Here is a 21,713-nt window from a genome sequence, read left to right on the forward strand (position 1 = left end):
GGCACTTGAGCATTACCCCAAGTGCCTCATGCCCCTTTCCAGACTATTTTGGAATCTTAAGAGCCAGGAACACCACATTTACTTGAATGTAATATGCCATGAAATCTAATGCGCACCCTAATTTCCACGACATAATTTGGCAAAAAAGGTGCACACTACATTCATGTAAATACAGTATGTGGAACAGAGAAAGTAGCCTTCCTTATACCAGCTCATCTAGCTCTGTATTAGCTACTGTCCTTGGCTCTCCAGCACTAGAGTTCACCTGACACCTGTTCTTTTTCTAAATGGAAAGAGTTAAGGACCTGAATGTGTGCCATCACAAAGTATGATCAATACGTGTACACATTATGTAACATGAAAATGAATGCTGAATTTATCAGCGTGTAGAGCGTCCTGTACCCATTTTCAAGAAAGCTGTGTAAACGTTAAAACACATGTGCATAACACTTTTATTCTGCTTTCACCACAACGGGGAAGGTGAAAAGAGCATGTCAGGATAAGCCTTCTGCTCCTCCCTCGGCAGAGAACATCAGTCTTTCACATTCTGTCTGCATCTTCATCTGCTATTCCACATAGCACCACCACTTAATTAGGACCCAGCAGTCTTATTAGGAGCAATGGCAGATGAGTATTCCACGGTAGCAATCCAGACATCTAAAGCAGCAGTTGGTTTCTGGAACTGGGTTGGGTCATAACACTAGACCCCCACCCGTGAATTCCATGCGCTGACCATAAAAAAAGGAAGTGTTGTCAATAAACCTGAGCAAGTATCTTCATAGCTTCACGGTCCTTAAAAGAAGGCCCCCAAGCACTGGGACAAAGACTATGCTAAACATCCTACCATCACTGTTTTAGTTTTAAGCACTGAGATTTTGTAGCAATAAGAATCCAGAAGGGACTGAAGTGCTGTTCCATGGACATTGGTACAAAACATCCCCATCCCCCAGCCTTTTAGAGTACACCATGGACAGTTAGAACATGTCATCTGAGTGGGGAGGGAGAAGATCACCTCCATTCATAAACACATATTCCTCAAAATGTCAGATCCTCCATACTCACCTCGGGTGGCTCAATAAAAGCTAGCCAATCAGAGGCGTGAGTTGGCAGCAGCCCCATTGATTGGCATTTGTAAACCGCCAAGGCCAACCCTAAAAGGTTGCCAATTAGGTATACCAGGCCCTGCAGGAACTTCTGGCTTGAACTCTCAAGTAATTTGAAGGCTGTGGGGACAGCAGAAAATAAGTCAGACCACAAACATGCAGCACAGGCCCAGCTTGCTGGCCTGTTTTCACTTCTGAATATTTAGTCAAACAAAGTACAGTGGTACCTCGGGTTAAGTACTTAATTCATTCCGGAGGTCCGTTCTTAACCTGAAACTCCTCTTAACCTGAAGCACCACTTTAGCTAATGGGGCCTCCTGCTGCTGCCACGCCGCCGGAGCCCGATTTCTGTTCTCACCCTGAAGCAAAGTTCTTAACCTGAAGCAGTATTTCTGGGTTAGCGGAGTGTGTAACCTGAAGCGCATGTGACCCGAGGTACCACTGTACTAACTACAACAGAGTTAACATCTGTTAGCATGTTAGAAAACTATCCACACAGAGACAGAAAAGATACCTAGCCATGAATTTCTACCCTAGAGGGTTTAACCGTTCAGTCGCACAATAATGGATGAACCCAGTTAAGCATTTCCTACTGTTGAGGAAAGTTAGTGAGCAGAAGGTTCATCAAGCATTAGGTATTTATACTGAAGAATCCACTTCTGAGCACCCACACTTCAGGTGAAACACTGTACATGAATTCTCCAGGCCTATGTATAGCATTTTAAAACAGACTACACAGTGCATAGCATTCTCCACTTCTATTGGCGCTAGATGATTGCTTAACTTCAATAATAGATTTGCAAGAACCCCTGAGATCTGCACCTTTTACCTGGTATGTCCAAACCACCACTACAAATGTACATTTGTACATTTTTGTATTACTTTCTCCTAATTACTTGTTATCCTCTAGAGGATCGCAGGGCCATATACTGTATATAAATTCCCACCGCATTTATTCTTGCAGCAACCCTGTGCATCTCTAGCGGATAAATTCAAGCACACATACCTCATTCACACAACCGTTCCTGGATGCCCATTTGGCGATTGTATAAAAAAAGGGAATAACCATTGCTTGCACCAAACCACCATACCTTGCTCCTTACATCTAGCTTACATCTTAAGGCAGCCCTGTTCAGGGAAGTTTTTAATATGTAATGCTGTACTGTTTTTAACACTGATTGGGAGCCGCCCAGAGTGGCTGGGGAGGCTCAGCCAGATGGGCGGGGTAAAAATAATAAATTATTATTATTATTATTATTATTATTATTATTATGCACGTGCAAGAACCCTCCCTCACTGTAGGAATCCTTCAATTCCTCATGTACACTGATGCAATCCAAACTGGGAGCAGTTCTACCATCCCTTCTCTTGGTGTGTATAGGACTATTCTGCATTTTCCTCAAATTCCCAGAATGCACAGTCTTTTCAACTGGGATCACAGACAACTCCCATGAGGCAAGAAATGAAGAAAGCTTTGGATAAAAACACACTTACTGGCAGAGATGGACATGAGTGCTTGGATGGGCCTCCAGGCCATCATACAGACCATCATAGTGGGGAAGATGGAGATTGTGTTGCCTGCCATGTACATGATAAATAAATTCATAGGGATTTGCTTCAGGGGGCCCAGAGCGATATCCCAGCAGCGCTGAAAAGGTGGAAGAGAAAAGGAAGTAGAATCAAAGAGCAAACTTTATTCAAATTCGCCTTGCCTTCTTCAAAACTCACATGAAGAGGGTATCTGGTTCCAGTGTTCTGCTCAGCACAGAATTCCAAGAGATCTAGTGGACAGCCCCCCCCCCCCCCGCCGCCATTTCTTGCACTGCACTACCTTTTCTACTAGGATGCGATCCGTTTCCTGGACACTTGTGTCTGGCACCTGCTTGTCTGAGTAGCCGATGGGATAGAGGGTGTCTCCCTGGCCACCACTCCGATCACTCCGGCCTCTGGCAAGAGAAAGGGATGGGTCACATCTGAGCTAAATTCGTATACCTGCCAGAGACAAAGCTACCCCTGGAATCAAGCTAACTGCTTACACCAGGAGACTAAATATAGAGACCTCCAGTTCAGTACATACCTGCTCCCACTGCCTGGACCACTCAACTCAATGGCCCATTTGAAACGCCGTCCACGGTTGGTAACTAGCCCCCCAGGGGTGCTCATCGCTGCCTAAGGGAGAAAAGAAGGTGTAGACAGACACTAAAAGAGAACTTCAACCAGAGGCTGAAGACCTAAGCAGCTTGGCCCTTCCACATACTTCCAGTGAGTCCCAGGAAATCACAAGCTTCTCCAACGCACCCTGCCTCCTTCCCATCTCCAGCTCTGATAAACCAATCATTTCTCAAGTTAAGGGCTAACACTGAAATGGAACCCAAGAGGACCCTGTGCTTGTATGTCATGTCCGCTGAAGATTCCTGGAGTGGTTTAGGATGAATTGCAAGGTCTTAGCCTCAATTCCTTATCTCCAAAACAATGTGAAGTGAATCATATAGAATGCAGGATGAAATGTCAACAGCAGCCTAAGCCACTCTTCTCTGTCCCAATCCCACACACCTTGCACACCCAGATAAAAATATCCATTTCACTTGTGTAATAGTATTTCTGATCATCTAACAAATCCACCTTCAAACTTCCCTGCTTCTCGTTCACCTATTTCTCTGTATCCTCAAACCAACTTGCCCCTCACAATCCACATAGGAATCTTACCAAATAGCCCTTTAAACGGATAAATGTCCCCAATCTCCCACCTACTGACCTGATAAAACATTCAGTCTGCTCTCCCAAACTACAGTCTCTGAGCTGTCATGGGGCCTCCCATGACACCTTTGAAGCAGCCCCATTCTCAGCTTCCCTAACAGTTATGAAAGTCTGATCCTATTCCTTTCTCAGGGTTGTCAGCACCATTAGGCAGAAGTAGCTTATTGTTAGTGTCGTGACAGCCCATTGTTGTTGATATCTGCTGTACTATTATATGCAATGATTATTGGGGATGTGAGATGCAGGCTCTGCTTACAGATTTATTATGATGATGATGAATTATTATTTTTTTACTGATTGCAGCAAAACATCTTAGGCCAGCCTGGCTCTCCTTTCACTGGACACTTTCTGCCATCAAGCTTTCCTAAGCCACTGCTGGTACATATTCCAAATAACATTCTTGCTGGCTTTTGCTCACTGTCAAGCCTGCTTTGAGGCCTGGTGTCAGGCCTAAAGGCAGGGTGCTCCAAGCACGAAGAAGAGCTCATTTTCAGCATATAATCTGCATTACATGCAGCACTTTGAGGTTTGGACTGAGTGTGTATCTGAAGAAGTGTGCATGCACACGAAAGCTCATACCTAGAACTAACTTAGTTGGTCTTTAAGGTGCTACTGGAAGGAATTTTTTGTTTTGACTATGGCAGACCAACACGGCTACCTATCTGTAACTGGACTGAGGTGAGAGAGAATCAAAGTAATAATGCGCATTGTCCCATCCCTCCATAATAATAATAATAATAATAATAATAATAATAATAATAATATTGAGGGGGAGAAAAAGATAAAGGAAAGATATAATATCTGGACTCGTTGCTGTTGTCACTAAGAGGGGAACTGCAGCTTCAGGCGAAGAAGCCAGATACTACCCCCTCCTTCCCTGCAACAAAACCTGCTGGGCCCTCGGAACAGCCCCTGAATAGGATCGCCTACCTTTGACGTCCTCGCTGCCTCTTCGGAAACGCTCTCACCCCGCTGCCTCTATGGCCCCGGCCGCTTCCTGTTCCTGTTTCCGGTGACGTCACCAAGAGTGAAAACCATGGCAACCCCTCTCCCCAGTCACCTCGCCCTTTAGGAGAGAAAACGATTCTCCAATAGTAAAAATAATTTCCCTTGCATACGTGTGCGTGCGTGTTTATAATACGCTTCGCCCCCCCACCCAGTTATGTCGCTAGACACACAAGCCCTTCTTCACTCTTCCGGGTCGACATTAACCCGCTTCCCTCGCGTTCCGCGGATGCCACCATAGAGGTTCCGAAGAGCAGAGCGGCAGAATTTGGTTATCTTTCGGAAGCGAGCCTTTGCCGGAAGTCCGGGCTTCTCGTTGGTCTAGCCGCTTGCCTCCCCTCCATCTCTATGGTCTCGATTGATCCGTGGGCTTGTTGAGCGTTTTTCCCCGCCCAGCTTCTTCAGCTATGAGAGTCTTAGTGGGTGAGTTAGGAAGGGGCCTGGGCGGGGAGGGGAGCGTGGGTGGGGGTGGTCCAGAAGACCTTGTTACTGTTGCTGTTACATGATGATGATGATGATGATGATGATTATGCAAAAGTGGTTTGACTAGCTTTTGTTGCAAAGGAAACCAGGAGTTGGGTTGCAGTTTGGAGGTTGTGATTTGCAGCCAGCTTTGAGTTTCAGGCAAGCAGAGTCCAGGGGGATGATCACCATCAAACGGGACCCAGTGGAGTGCGTGTCCTTCCTCCAGGCGAGCAGACCCCCGAGCAGAATCTGTGGGTTTCATGTCCATTATCTCAGGAGGTTGCTTCCACCCTCCACCCAGCTTCTGAAGGAATGAAAGGAACACGATTTCCTTTCTTCTTATTATTTATGTATTAAATGTGTTAGTCACCCAAAAAGATTTACAATGAAGGAAACAAGCAGACAACACCCCCACATACACCACCCCCGTACAATAGATACATTAAAACCAAGAGGAAAAAGAAATGCATCTCACCCACTTCAAAAAGGTCACAATTAGTTAAAGTCCAAAGCTTGGTTATAGAAGAAGGGGTTTTTTTTGTTCTGGTCAGCCTGAAACAGACAAATTGCATGGGGTATGTGCAGACATGTTGGACTAGATGACCCTTGGGTCCCTTCCATCTCTATGATTCTGCAGTAAAATATCTCCATTGCCTACCTGGCTATTGGTTTGCCTCAGGTTCTCAGTGATATTAAGCATCACTTACACAGCTAATGCATTTGTCTGTAATCTTATGCATACTTATAAAGTTGGGTGAGGTCCTGTAGAACATTCCCTAGGCATCCCCACACTATTTCACAAGCTGTAAGTCACCCAGAGAGGCAGAGGGAAACCCAGCCAGATGGTTGGGGTATAAATAACAAAATTATCATCATCATCATCAAAAGTTAATTTTTAGGGTGGGAGGTACTCTGTACATGCATAGGACTCAGCTACAGGATTTGTTTGTTTGTTTGTTTGTTTTAACTCCTAAGCACATCTACTCAACAGCAGGTCCTATTAAATTCAGTGGGAAAGGTAAAGCCTCTTGATTATTTTATTTTATATATATATATATATATATATATATATATGGTTTTTTTACATATCATTTTCAACAGTAATTAAACATACTTTTACATCTTATTCAAATCTTTGGCTTCCATCAATCCTGTTTGAAAATTTTCCAATCTACTCTCTCAGTATGCATTTCTTATCTTCCCTATTACATTTCAAACTCATAACCAATATATCTATCTTTTTCTACTTTGTAACACTTCATATATTTCTCCTTACAAAACTTCTTGTAGTCCTACTAGCATAATTTTTTGATTACAGTTGCTCTTCAAATAATTCATATACTTCTTCCAATCTTCTGTAAATCTCTGGTCCCGCAGGTTTCGAATCCTTCCTGTCATTTTGTCCAATTCTCCATAGTCCATTAATTTCTGTAAAGCCTCTTGATTATTTGGGAGGGGGTAATTTTTTGTGTCACTCACCACTTTCCCTCTCATTGCCTGGTGAACTGTCCCATTATCTCTCTGTATATAGCCATTACTTACAAAAATAAAATCTGCAATTACATTTTTTTTCATATTGAAATTAGGTGGTGGGACTGGATTTGTCGGCAGAGCCTTAACCCAGTTGCTGAGGAGCCGAGGGCATGATATCACCCTGATTTCCCGCCATCCCGGAAAAGGGCGGATTACCTGGGTATGTGATGAGGGCTTATTTTAAGCATATGCAGAATTTCCACAATTCCCTGGCTCTGCTGCTGTGCTTTTAACCTGGGGGTGGCTAACCCTTTTCAGCCCCGAGGGCCACACCACCACCTTCCAGCTCCTCCAGGGGCCACATGCCGGCACAGTGGACGTGACCAAAAAGGCACAAATTACAGTTGGCCTCAGAGAGATGGTAGGAGGGGAGCCACAATTAGCCATTCACTGTTCTTTTAACTTAAGGGTGGGAAATGTTTCAATTTCATTGTTCTGCAAGGGACAATGACAATAAAGATATCGTATCGTATCGTACCTCAGGCCAGAAGCCCAAATATGGCCCTCTGAGGTTCTCTGTTAGGCCCTTGGGTTTCTCCCGAGGCCACACATATGCTAGGTAGCTGTAAAGTACTGGGGCCAGTAGAACAAAACAGAAAAGACAGTTTCACTCCTACCCCTGGATGCCGAGTTGCAATCAGGAGTGGGATGGGCAAATTTGAGTGGCAGGGGAGGCGCTTGTAGCTAGAGAGATTAATGCTGCACATTCCTCCTCCTCGTCCTAGGATGAAGTTTCCCGATTGGGGCTCCCTCCTTGTGAAGGTGTGGTCAACCTAGCTGGAGAAAATGTCCTTAACCCCCTCCGTAGGTAGGTCCCTGGACGAGATCACTCAGGGTGATTAATACGACTTTGCAGCTGACCCTGATACCTGTATTCCTAGCTGTAGTATCAAAGCTGAGCCGAGGGGAAGGAACAAGCAGTTGATAGGACAGGCCCAAGGGACAGTTGTCAGAGGTCTAGTGGTCAATTCTACCTGATTGGTGGAGGGTGGAAGGGATTGCTCCCACTCAGGGTGGTCCAGGCCGTGGGCCACATGTGGAACAAAAACTTAGCAAGCTGCTCGGAGACTTATACAAGCCATTATGTACAGTGATACAAGGATAGTTTCTTCCAATGCTGCAGGTGGAATGAGTCCTTCCGCCAGGAAGTGGTTGCCAGTCGGATAGAGACCACAAATACTTTGGCGAAAGCCATTGCAGGAGCTGAGCGCCCACCTTCTGCCTGGATCCTTGTCACCGGCGTAGGTATTTACCTCCATGCTAGCTAAAACTGTAGCTTCGCTATCCACTTGGTGGTTGCTGGTAGCGAAATAACTGTGGGGGCAGAGTGCATCCCCTCAATCTTGGGAGCTTGTGAACATGCAGTGTCCTATGACTCCACAAGCAATTTTACAAATATGAAAAGAAAATGGTATGTCAACACCTAGGAGTCTGAGGAAGGATACCGGCTGCAGCCTGTTTTAATGTTAGGGATGCTATGGAATGCCCACAAACATTTTGTGTGCTCAGGTGAATGTGTCAACAGTAGAATGATTGACTGAGAAGTATGTAAGGGGGTGAAGAATAACTCCTCACAGGACCTGGGGACAAGGAGGGGTGGTGTGCTGTTGGCAGTGGGGGGGACACATACGCAGGGAAGCTGGGAGGTCCCACGAGGGCAGGACATCCAGAGCTGGCTAAAGGCATAGTGGGTTTACCAAGGATTTAAAGTGATTTTTAGAAGGGTTAAATGAAGCATGTGTCAGAGAAATAGAAGCCTAAGAGAAAGACATGAAACTGGGAAAGAAATAAAAGGAAACAAAAGGGCCCTTCAGGGTTGTCACTTCCAAAGTTAAAAGCAGTTGGGGAATTTAGGAAGCCTTAATACAGGTTTCTTGTGATATAATTATTCAGGGTTGGCTGGTTAGGTAAAATACGGGCATAAGATAAGTCACACTATTGGTAAAAGGTGTGTCCCAACCTCAGGGTACTACAGACCCAGCCCCACCACTGAATACACAGAAGAGAGTCCTGGTGGAGACTTTGATTTCTTTTCTCGCCTGGTGACCCGTTGGGAGGCAGCAGCAAAAATCCCCGGTGACGCCACACGCCAGGTGGTAGTGAGATCTGGTAAGTTGGGGAGTAAGGGCCGACAATGGAGAAAAGGGCATCTTTGGAGACATGAGGTCAGCTTGGATGTGGCGTGAAAGCTCAGAGACATGAGAGGCTGAGAGTGAGATCAAAGCTCTCATAGCCTCAGCGTCTGTGTGTCTGACTCTTGAGGCTGATATTCCTCCATACAATGTGGGTGAGAGTAGCAGGTGCTTACAAGCTCCTGTGCCCCAATTCAACTGTCAGAACTGTGGTCTGAAGGCACGATTTGCAGCGATCCCACTGAAGCCACAGGCTTGAGACCACATGCGAACTCCACCAAAACCACCATTCCCCTTTCCCAGATTCTATTAAGGATGTGCCACGAATGATTGTACACTCGAGGCAGATGGGAAGGGTAAGCATCCTGTTCTTCTTGCTGAATCAGCCATCTGGCTCCGATAGGGCCAGCACGCTTTTCCTCTTTGCTCACTGTGAGTGTGATTTAACTTCCAGACCTGTGTAAAGCCAAGCCCAGGAGATGCTTCTGTATAAGCTTGTACAAGCTATAACCCTGTGCAACTCACCTGCATGGCTTCCATATAAGTGTTTGCCTTTTGCCAGTAAGCTTGTACTCCCTGAGCAATAATTTTTATTTCTTCTCCGTCTCTTTGCCTCCAGGTGTGGTGCTGGGCAAAGAGGGTGGGGCTGTTGCCCAGATGTTGTGGCCCTTTCGCCTCGGCCTGGGAGGCCCCATCGCTTCTGGCTGCCAGCCTTTTCCCTGGATCCATGTGGCCGATTTGGTAGGCATCCTGGCCCATGCGCTGGAGCGGGAGGATGTCCAGGGGATCCTGAATGGCGTCGCACCATCCGCCGTTACCACCACCAATGGGGACTTCGCCCGGGCTATGGGGTCGGCCCTCCAGCGGCCTGCCTTCTTGCCTCTGCCAAGCTTTGCTGTATCAGCCATCTTTGGCCCTGAGCGGAGTGTCATGCTGCTTGAAGGACAGCGCGTGGTACCCAAACAGACTCTGGAGAGCAACTACCGCTTTGCATTCCCTGATCTTCCCTCTGCCCTCCAGAATATTTTAACCTGACCCAGGAAAAAGTGTGTCTAGTAGTAGTACCGTATTTTTCGCTCAATAAGATGCACTTTTTTCTTCCTAAAAAGTAAGGGCAAGTGTCTGTGCGTCTTATGGAGCGAATGCATGGTGCCTGGAGCCAAATTGCCCAGGGGCAAAAAGATCATGCTTTTTTCTTTTCTTTTTTTTTGAAAGAGGGATGTGGCTGTTGAAACAAAGCCTCTGATCGTTTGCCGATCGGGGAGAGAGATAAGGGACACTAGAGATAAAGGAGGCTGCCTGGGAGGGGGGAGGTAAAGACAGTAAACTTGCAAAGGGGGGAAACAGAAAGACTAAAGCAATAAGGAGAGAAATTAGAAGAAAAAGAGGAGCAAAAAACTGCTCCAGCTAAGGAAAAGACACTACACTAAGGCAAACAAGAGGGAAGGGAGTGTTGAAAGGAAACAGCTGATCGGTGGGATCGGAAGAGAGATAAGGGATGCTAGCAGAGGCTGCCTGGGAGCGGGGAGATAAAAGCCCATGGATTCTCAGTATTTTTACATTGGATCACCCCAAATTCACCATCAGATCACATAGCATGTCCATGGCTACAGCCTGCACCCAAAAAAATCATGCACCCACTGTTTCATGGGGCCACAATGGTGCAAAAATGTGGTTACAAAGCACGGATCCACATGGATCCTCAGGATTTTTGCATTGGGTTACCCTGGCCTCTTAAGTGAGATGGGCGCACAACCCCAGAGTCTGTCAAGACTGGCCCATACGGGCAGGGGTACCTTTACCTTTACTACCCCAAATTCACCATCAGATCACATGTCTGTGGCCACAGCATGCACCACAAAAATCATACATCCACTGTTTCGTTCAAAATATTTTTTTTCTTGTTTTCCTCCTCTTAAAAACTAGGCACATCTTATGGTCACGTGCGTCTTATGGAGCGAAAAATACGGTAATTCCTTGGTAGATAAAATCTGCTGGTTTCCTCCCACCCCGCTGCTTTATTAAGTTTCGGTTCTGTTAGTTTTTGCTGACAACGCACACAGGAAAAAGAAGTTCGTGGGCACCTTAAATATGGATTGTTGCAGACGCTTTTGTTAAGTTGTTAAGGTTCCCCCAGATCTGTGCATGTGTGTGTACACATTGTAATAAGCCATTCAAAGGCTTTTAGGTGCCTGTTTCCTTTGGCAAGAGGGGGTTCAAATGACAAAAGGCACAGCCACTTACTCAGGGTGTGTGCGCGAACATGCACAAATATAAAATTTGTTTTCTTTTGTAAGAATAAAAGCTGCTGATAGTTGGAATAGCATTGTGGAAAGAGGATTTGTTTGCACTGTTGTTTGTTCTTGGGTGGAAAGTCTGCCACACTTTCTGCCTAATGTTGAGTCAGACAGTTGGTCCATCTAGCTCTGGACTGTTTACATTTACTGGAAACAGCCCTCCAAGATTTCAGAAATGGAGATTTCAAAATGGCACCTCCACCCAGACGTCAATGTACAGCTTCCCACCCCACCCTCACCTCAGGAACCCTTGTGCCACATTTTGCAGTGGTGTCTCAAGAGGCAGCCAAATCTGTGACAAAAAAATAGACAAAGTTACATCAAAGCGCTGTTTGTCTGCCATCTTGATTCAAAATGCTGTCCAGTGTTCAAATGGCAATGAAATCTGCTGCCCCATGTTGGGAACTCCCTTGCCAAATTTGGCGAAGATATCTTGAGATGTGACTGAACCAACGCCAAAAGAAAAAAAACAGGTAAGTCACACCAAACTTACATTTTGGTCCTCCATCTTGATTCAAAATGGTGGTCGCTGACCAAACATTGATGAAGAGCACTACCTCCATCTTGGAAACTCTTGTGATAAATATGATGATGATATCTCAAGAGGTGCCCAAACATAGAGAACAGACAGGCAGACGCACCATTCTCCAAAATATATATACGTAATAGATGATCTTCATCACCTATTTCAATCACACAAGGACCAGAATAGCCACACAAAAAACACAAGCAAGCCCGTACATTTTTCGTTTTACTGATTAAGGTTGACGCACAATGATTAAACAACTAAAGCTTTCATTGACTGAGACTGATTGAATAAGGCAAATGGGTGACCCTTGAGATGCTGAACTACAATTCCAAACATTGCTGCTCATTGGCCATGCCAGCTGGTTAGTTTGAGTTCATCAATACCCAGAGGGCACCATTTTGGCTGCTCCTGGATTAAAATTTTATTCAGCAACACGGCAGCAAATTTAGAACCCATGTATGGTGTAGCGGTTGGTTCTAGAAATCATAACAATAATCTTATTTTTCACGCCATTGGGTGATAGGGCACAGGCTATTTGCACAGCTGCTTGAGATCATCTGCAGTACAGCCGACCACACAGCATATTTTGGAGAGGGCCTGTTCAATCTTTTTCTGTCTAGAAGTGCTCTGCTTTGTCTCATCTTCCACATATGCTCCAGGGGGGAGATGCTCGTCATGTTCTTTGTTGTCACCTAAGAAAAACATGAGGTGGTTTCGTAAGAACTGTGTTACAGGATGATGGATTTGGTCCAGCAGAACTCTTCTTAAGTCGGGGGCAACTGGTTCTGATTGCCTTGCCTCAAAAAAGGATATTGTAGAGCAGGAAAAGGTTCACAAAGGGGTTCAGAAATGGATCAAGGGGATGGGAGAAGGTTCCAGCACCTGGGGCTTATATGCATGGCAATAAAAAGCTATGCCTAGTGTGAGGAAAAGTAGCAGAATCTTTTCATTCTCCCTCATAATACTAGAACTTGGAGAAGCTGCATGTTGGAATATCTGGGATGGACAAAAGAAAGTACTTCTTCAACCAGCCCATAATTAAACCTATGGAAATCGCTCCCTCCCCAAAAACTGGTGATGGTTCTAACCTGGATAGCTTTAAAAGGGAATTAGCCAAATTTAGGGAGGCTAAAGTTATTAGTAGCTAGTAGCCACAGCAACTACTTTATTTATTTATTAGATTTATATGCCGCTCTTCATCGTAAAATGCCAGGATGGTTCACAGGATAAATCACAGGATAAAAACAAGTAAATAAGTAAAACGAAACAGCAAAACAATGCCCCCCTAGCTTCCCACGGACACATTTAAAAGGCTGTAGAATATTAATCAGCCCAAGGCCTGGATGAAGAGGAAGACTTTCGTCTGGCACCTAAAAATAGATAATGAAGGCGCCAGGCGAGCTTCCCTGGGGAGAATATTCCACAGACGGGGAGCCATTACAGAGAAGGCTCCGTTCTCATGTTGCCAGCATTCGGACCGCTTGAGGAGGAGGCAGACGAAGGAGGGCTCAGACGATGAACGCAGAGTCTGGAAGATGGGTGGTTCTTGAGGCACTGCAGTCCTGAGCCGTCTTAAGGCTTTGTAGGTCAAAACCAGCACTTTGAATTGGGCACAGAAGCTAATTGAGAGCCGGTGCAGACAGCGAGGTTTTTTTTTACCTCTGCTGCACAGCAGTTGCTGAAATCTCAAAGGTGGACTGCACTGTTGCACTCAGGTCCTGAGGACCATTGTGAGAACAGGACGCCGGACAAGATGGGCCCGGGGGTGCTGGGTATAGGGAATGCAAGGGGTTTCAGGCCCCTCAATATTTTGAGGCAGGGGGCTGAGCCTCCCCACCAATATTGAGGGGGCCGTCATCCCCCGCCGCCTCTGGTGAACGCCAGCACTGCCAGGCAGTTTTTGGGTCCCCAATGTTGGGCCCAAGTCAGATAGGCCTTGGGTTTGGTGTGTGTACACACACACACACACACACACACACACACATCCTGGGCCAAATTGCAAGTGTTTATCATTGGTACACGAATCTCTTAGCAGCTTGGACCCAGATTCCTTAAGGGATCACCGTGTTCACATTGAAGCTTTTTGGTCAGCTGAACATGTCCTTTTGCAAGTGCCACGTCATGTTGCTCCTTGGGAAGTTGATCTTGCGTGGAAGCCCATCTTTTGGGACGTCCTGCCGTTTAACCTTGGGCAGGTACTTTATTATATATTTTAAGTGGCCTCCACTTGATATATCAATATCAACAAGTCTATATGGGCACACAGTTCAGTCATGTGTAATTGCTTGGAAATTATGTTGATTTTACATGTATTCTATTGGATAATTCATGTCTCTGTTGCACGTCCGTGATGTGGAGATTTTTTTTTTAAATTAAGCGTTTCATAGCATTTCTTAAACAAATAAATAGCGTGTGTCAGCACTGGATGTACAAGACACACACAAATATTTCCCCACCTGTTGAAATGATTTAATAAGTAAATATAAGTAGAGAAATAATTAATAATTGCAGTTGTACCGTACAATTCAAGGAACAATGAACATATTAGCATATCTTGTAGGAATCAAGAGTTGTCTCCAGCTAAGTTTTGCTCCGAGTGACCGCATAGAAATTATTGGACCTAAGTCAGTCATGCCCATTTATTTCATGGGGCTGCTCTGAATCGGGCTAGCATATATATGTGACTCTTTCAAAAACAGAAAAATATCTTACTTCACTTGCCCAACTCAATTTTACCACTTGTGTTACTTTTTTTGATGATAAACTAAAAACCAAACGTGACTATATCTCAAGTCTTTACCAGCACTTCCCATTTTTAAAAAAGAATAGTACCGATTTCAAGGCATGTTTTCCCTCTGCCAAGCTGAGCCTTGCTTGGCAATCAGGAGCCCAGTTCCTTATACTACTTTAGATATATCCCAATATTACCCCGACAACATTGGCTTCCTGTGCAAAGGATTGCCCTGTTGGAGTCAGTTTCCCCTGTTTCTTTTATTCATTTTTAACCAATTATGTAAACCTAAAATTTAGTACAGTGGTACCTCGGGTTATGTACTTAATTTGTTCCGGAGGTCCGTTCTTAACCTGAAACTGTTCTTAACCTGAAGCACCACTTTAGCTAATTTTTCCTGCTGCTGCTGCGCCACTGGAGCCCAATTTCTGTTCTTATCCTGAAGCAAAGTTCTTAACCTGAAGCACTATTTCTGGGTTAGCGGAGTGTGTAACCTGAAGCGTATGTAACCTAAAGCGTATGTAACCCGAGGTACCACTGTATTTGGGGGTTTTTTGCCATTCATTAGCAGAGGCTGTGAACCAAAGTTTGTTTAAATCAGCCCATCCTTGGGCTGACCACGGTAGCCAACTGACACAGTAAGAATCCAGAAAACCGAACACCCCACATTTAGCTGATGTTAGCTACTTCCAGTCAACAGCCTTGTGTTGTCTGAAACCTTTGAAGGACACCCAGAGATGATTACCGTATTTTTTCCGTGTATAAGACTATGTTTTTGGCTAAAAAAAAAAGAGAGGCAAAAATTGGCTGTCATCTTATACACAGATAGTGAATACAGGGGGGGGGGTTTCCATGTGATTAATGGCAGCAGCAAGCAGGAGATTGGCAGCGGCGATTGGGCAGGCGATTGGTGGTTGTAGCGAGGCCACCAGGATATTGGCGGCTGCGGCGAGGTGTGCGGTCAGCAGTGGCTGTGGCAACCGATTGGCAGTGGCAGGCAGGCGGGTGAGCGATTGGCAGAAGTGACCTCCCCCACCCCCCAAAAGCTAAACAATGTCTTAATTTGGGGTTAAAAAAAATAGGGGCCGTCTTATACATGGGGGCGTCTTATACACTGAAAAAATACGGTAAATCCCACCAGGAATTTTAGCCCTCCATGGGAAAAAGCTGAATCATTTCAGCATGGCAGTGCCACCTGCTGGAAGCAATAGCAGAAATAGCAGGGGACACATGGACTCTATTCATACAAGCAAGTTTAATACAGAGACTGAAGAATATAGTCCAACAGGTTAGGGCGGAATTGAATTTGTTCCCAAAGCTCCACTCATAATTTTCTTCTTTAGCGCCAGGCAGTATCCAAATGTCTGAATATTTTTGAAATGCCCACCAAATATTTGCTGCTTGTATTTGACATCCTGATGGCACCCAATGTCAGTGAGTTGAGATTTGCCACTAGTTGACCTCCAATGGCATTTAGTATTTTAACACCCGAGAGTTTATGGGATTTCTAATTTGATTTCACTAGGTCATGTTCTTCCTTGGATCCCTTCCTTGGCTTCCCATCCCATATCCACCACAACTTCCTTCTACTTATATTTGCAGCAGGATTTGGGAACCTCTGGCGCACCGGTCCAATGGAAACCTGAGCTGTGTGAGCAAGTTTCCTAGGGGGAATGGCTCACACTGCAACTCAATCTCTGCAGAAGGCAAGCTTTGGGTGTGCTGCCTATCAGCGGATGAGTAAACAAACAAACAAACAAACAAACCCCTGTGTTGCAAAATATGAGTCAGCAATATCAAAAGCAACACGATGGCCAGAAACAATAACAATGTGAAAAACTTTATGGAATAATACAAAACATCAAAACTAACAAAGTGAAGTCTCTGAACGTCTCTGAAAGTCCTTAAATGAATCACGGTGCCAGATTTTACCTGGCGGAAAGCAAGCTGTGAAGCTTTGTATAATCAGCAAATGTCCAGTTCTGATGCCCAACTCTGAACAGTGTTTCCGGATAGCAACTACTGTTTTGTTGAATTCTTCATCAGCCAACAGTGACTACATAATCACATGAGCACTGTTCCAGAGTATTATTCATTATATCTATTCGAAAAAAGATTGGTTAATGAAGAAATTACATGTCTTTCTACTTACAAGTGTTGAACTAATTGGCTGGTGAAGAATTGAATGAAACAGTAGTTGTTATCAGGAAACACTGTTCAGCAGAGTTCAGCGTTGGGCATCAGCTGGTTTCCTCACCCCCTGCCTCCTTGCAGAAAAACATTTGGTCACTTTGGGAGTCAAAATGGTTTCAGGACGGTCTTCCTGTGCTGCTTCAGACATGTGGTCCACATAACTATGTACATGCTTGGTTGGTACATTTATGAACATTTATTATATATAGAAGACCTTATTTTTTTTATTACACCTGAAGTAGGCAGGTGTCAGAGACTGGCTGGATGAGGAAGAGTGGTGGCAGAAAGTGGTCCAGGAGGTACCACATGGGGAAGATGTTTTTGAACCAGGTTCAGACTGGTGGGACAGGGAGGAATCATCATCAGAGAGTGGGGCTGAAGGGGAGAGGCTTGTAACAACAGGCACTGATAGAGAAGGAGATGGGGCCGTGTCTCCTTGCTCTGCAATACGGTCCTGATTCAGCTGCTTCCCGTCCTCTCTCAGCGCAGGAACGTAGGGCTGAGAAAAGACTGGAACAAATAAGAAAAGCTGAGTCACAGCAGAAGAATGCACAAAGGGAGTCATAAATAGGGGGAAGAAGAAGAAGAGTTTGGATTTTATATCCCGCTTTATCACTACCTGAAGGAGTCTCAAAGTGGCTAACATTCTCCTTTTCCCTTCCTTCCCCACAACAAACACTCTGTGAGGTGAGTGGGACTGAGAGACTTCAAAGAAGTGTGACTAGCCTAAGGTCACCCAGCAGCTGCATGTGGAGGAGCGGAGACACGAACCCGGTTCCCCAGATTACAAGTCTACCGCTCTTAACCACTACACCACCCTGGAAGAGGGGCCAGAAACTCAGCTTCTGCAACTGACTCACTTATCCGAATCCTGTGCGTGGATGCTGTCTCCCTGGTTGTCGGATTACAGCTTCTGATAACCGTCAGCAGGGCTTTTCTGACAGCAGGTCAGCCCAGCTTAACACCAGCCAATCAATTAATGCTTTCATGAACTGAAACTGATTGGAGAATGTGGATCCTCCAGATGCTTCTAAACTACAACTCCCATCACCACTGACAATTGGCCATGCTGACTAGGGCTGGGGTGAGCTGGAACAGCATCATTTTGGCTACCAACAGATTAAATCTTTATTTAGGAATCTGGCAACAAATTTTGAGCCCATGCATGGTTTAGCAGTTTGTTCTAGAAAAACATTGGTATTTTTAAAGCCGCACAGCCATCGCCGGTGAGCGCTGACTTTTTCCTGTTGACATTCGGACTCTAAACAAGTACCCGTGAGTAGAAACGGAAAATTGGATCAAGAAATTCTTGAATTAGGCACTGAAGCGGTAAGGTTTAAACAGGAAGTCCGCCTTCCGCTTTTTGTAAATAGACTGAAGCAAAAACCTTACAATCTAAGAGCCTGGAAAGTTGTTTTTAAAGATTGAATCTTCCTGCATTTACAACCAATAAACCCCCCTTGGAAAGCAGGAGAAAAGGGGGGGGGGACTTGACTGTTTAAGCCTGCAGGAGAGAGAGTAAAGGAATATAAGTTTCCATCGTCTCAAACCTGGGAACGGGGTGTCAGGACAGAAACTGTTGATTGAAAGTGGAGCACTTTGATAGATAGTCAAAAAAAAAAAAAAAAAAAAAGAGAGAGAGAGAGAGAGAGAGAGAGAGAGAGAGAGAGAAACAAATTAACTTCAATGCTGCTTTCTGCATTTTAAAGAAACAAAGTATTTGAAAATTGAAAGTAAATTTCTTTTGTTGGATACGTTTTAAAGATGGATACAAACAGAAATTGTGTCCCCTAGAGGGAGCTTGTCAGACTGTTGCTGCAGTTTATTTGGAGACGTTACAGCTGCGAGATTGGGATCGTGGGACCAGCCACTTGACCTTGAATAGAAATGTGTTGGGAGGAAATTTTGGTGTCTGCCCTTGACAAGACAAATGCTTTGCTGGAGCAGTTGCAAGAGAGGATGAATTTGATGAATGAGAAGTTGGACTTGATGACTGCCGTAGCCAGTGAATATGAATTAACAGGAAACAAAGATAAAGAAATTATACAGCGACCAACTCAGGAAATTGGTTTGATTGGGCAAGTGCAAGGGCAGAGGAAGATGGAAGAGGTTGTGATCGCACCCCAAGCAACACAAATGGAGAGATCCAAAGTCCTGCAGGAGCAAAAATTGCTGCATTGGAAGATTGAACTTGGAGTGTACCTGGAAGTGTTTGGAGTTAAGGAAGCTCTTAACTCTGGTGGGACCATGAAACATGCTGACAATTACCTTTTGGACAACCACTTTTTGGAATACAATGATGATGACAGAGAGTGGGACTGTGGGGAATGGGCTGGCTCGAGGAAGGAAAATGGAGATTATTACCGGTTGGAATCCCTCGGAGACCCACTCCCCAAGGAGAAAGGGAAGAAATTAAGAAAGAAACAAACAAAAGACAAGGAAGAGTGCAACTACAAACAAGAACAAGAAAATTCGCAGAAGGGGCATAGAAGAGACTTAAGGGCCTCGGATATAAGATCACCAGATTGATGGACTGGATGGAATGTATAGAAAGGACTGACATAACCGGAAACCAGGAAGAAGGGATGTTGGATAATAATTAGGGAAAAATTTCTTTTTTTTTTCCATTTATGGAATTAGTGTAATATTAATGAAATATCAGGGAAAATGCTGGAAAGGAACTAATTGGCTTTAGTAGAAAGGATTTAAGGAGTTATGTATAAATATGGTTTAAACTTTGACTCTTAAGGTTTTTAAGGTAAGATAAGGTTAAATAAATTAAGGTAAATTGAATAACAGAATATGGTAAAAGATGGAAAGGATATGTTGAATTAATTAATGAGATAGGTTGTTAAGATAAATTATTTAAATAAAAATTGAGACATATGGGAAGAATTTGCTGAAACAACGAATTAAGTTAGAATACAAAAAGGGAGGTGCGAGGAGGTCCAAGAAACAGGCAAAAGAAAAGATGTAATAAGAGATGTGTATTTTTCTTTTTTCTTTTTTCTTATATTTTTTCTGTTGTATTTTTTCTTTGTTTTTCATTGTAGTTATACATTTTGGAAATTTTGAATAAATATCATTTTTTAAAAAAAGAAAAAGAAAAAATTTTTATTTTTAAAATTTTATTTATTTATTTATTTATTTATTTATTTCACCGACTACAGAGACGTGAAATGTTATTCATCCGCACAACAGACGGAGTTCAGCTGTAGTGCAGCCTGCTCGACAGCACTTTTTTGTAGAAATCCCTGTCTGGTCTTATTCTCTTTACAGCTCTCTTGGCTTGGGCATGTTGTTCCACTTGCTTTCCTGCACCTCCTTCATTAAAAAAAGAAAACAAAATAATAGCATAGGAAATACACGAGGTCATTTCATAAGAACTTTGAGCAAGATTCTGGATTTGATGCAGCAGAACTTCTCTTAAGTCAGGGGTGTCTAAGTCCTGGTCTTCCCACGTCAAGAAGCGCAGGAAAAGGTTACCAAAACGATCAGTAGGGTAGAACAACTGCCATATGGAGAAAGCTCACAACCTATGGGGCTGTTTAATTTAGGGGAAAGGCAACTACAAGGAGATGTGATAGGGGTTTATAGCATTTTAAAATTTTTTTAAGGTAAAGGACCCCTGACAGTTAAGTCCAGTCAGAAATGACTCTGGGGTTCCAGCGCTCATCTCGCTTTACAGTTTTTCTGTGTCATGTGGCCAGCATTACTAAGCCACTTCTGGTGAAACCAGAGCAGTGCACGGAAACACCATTTACCTTCCCGCCGGAGCGGTACCTATTTATCTACTTGCACTTTGAGGTGCATTCGAACTGCTAGGTTGGCAGGAGCTGGGACCGAGCAATGGGAGCTCACCCCGTTGCGGGGATTTGAACCACCGACCTTTTGATCAGCAAGCCCAAGGCTCAGTGGTTTAGACCACAGTGCCACCCGCATCCCTACTTTATAGTATTATGCATGGTGTAATAATATCAGAACTTGGGGACATCGAATGAGGCTGAATATACCCCACCTTGAGCTTCTTGGAGGAAAGGAGAGACATAAATGCAATGAAATCAAATAGAAACCACATATTCCTAGCTAAATTAAGCTCTGGTCAACCTGCCCTTTAAGAGAGAAAGCACTGTTTTGGGTTACCGGAGACATCTTGAGAGTAAATGCTCAGAAGGTGCCTCTGGATATGGACTCTATGGCAACATTTGAAGACAGCCTTCATGAACTCTCTCCTACATAACTTCACAGGCGATTCTTGTGTGATGGAAGACACGGCCATCACAAGGCATAAGAGAGAGGAACCCGGCTGTGGCAACCTTCTTTGTGGTTCAGAAAGAGTGGTGCTGTAATCAGAGTGTTTGCAGGAAAGTGAGCAGCTAATCCACAAATATAGAGCTGCACTTTCTCCCCCACTATAATAGATACAGGACATCTACTCATTTCATTAGATAGGCACCATGGTCACCACACATTTATTACATCAGCTTTGCCTTGTAATACCTCTCAATAAACACACAAGACGTAACTGGAAGTACTTTTAAATAAATAAGGTATACTTCATAGTATCAAATTGTAGATTTCAACGGAAGTCTCATAAAGTTCAATGAAAAAAGCAGAAGACCCAGTGGATCAGTTCATTCTCTAGTCAGTTAATGCATAAGGTCCACACATGTATAAGTGTCTATTCCACCTGTGTGTTCATAGAGTCCAATAATCCACATGAAAAGTTGTTACAGTTCCACAGAATCCTTTCACAGAGTCTAAGACAAGGTTTTCCGGAATATTAGCCTTGTTTCACCATCCTAGGCTTCATCAGATCCACTATCCTGTAATATTACATATGAGCCTGTACTACTGATGAAGCCTAGGATGGCAAAACAAGGCTAATATTCTGGAAATCCTTGTCTTTGTGGAAGGATTCTGTGGAACTGTAACAACCCTTCATGTGAATTATTGGACTCTATGAAC

General features: G+C 44.2%; 2 protein-coding genes across 2 annotated transcripts; one reads left to right on the forward strand and one right to left on the reverse strand.

Moving 5' to 3' along the window:
* Nucleotides 1–434: 434 nt before the first annotated feature.
* Nucleotides 435–4,836, reverse strand: EMC4 (ER membrane protein complex subunit 4). Its single transcript, XM_079951682.1, has 6 exons — nt 4,791–4,836; nt 3,181–3,272; nt 2,935–3,049; nt 2,598–2,751; nt 1,063–1,223; nt 435–728 (listed from the first exon to the last, which is right to left on the reverse strand). The coding sequence occupies exons 2-6, from the start codon at nt 3,264–3,266 to the stop codon at nt 693–695; spliced, it is 552 nt and encodes a 183-aa protein (XP_079807808.1). The 5' UTR covers nt 3,267–3,272; nt 4,791–4,836; the 3' UTR covers nt 435–692.
* Nucleotides 4,837–5,191: 355 nt separating this feature from the next.
* On the forward strand, nt 5,192–10,696 carry SDR39U1 (short chain dehydrogenase/reductase family 39U member 1). Its single transcript, XM_079951670.1, has 6 exons — nt 5,192–5,288; nt 6,917–7,023; nt 7,589–7,671; nt 7,987–8,108; nt 8,829–8,972; nt 9,615–10,696. Exons 1-6 carry the CDS (start codon nt 5,273–5,275, stop codon nt 10,028–10,030), a joined length of 888 nt encoding a protein of 295 aa, XP_079807796.1. The 5' UTR covers nt 5,192–5,272; the 3' UTR covers nt 10,031–10,696.
* Nucleotides 10,697–21,713: the final 11,017 nt, after the last annotated feature.

This window comes from Podarcis cretensis (assembly GCF_951804945.1).
Source record: "Podarcis cretensis genome assembly, chromosome: 13".
In the NCBI taxonomy this organism is placed as follows: Eukaryota; Metazoa; Chordata; class Lepidosauria; order Squamata; family Lacertidae; genus Podarcis; species Podarcis cretensis.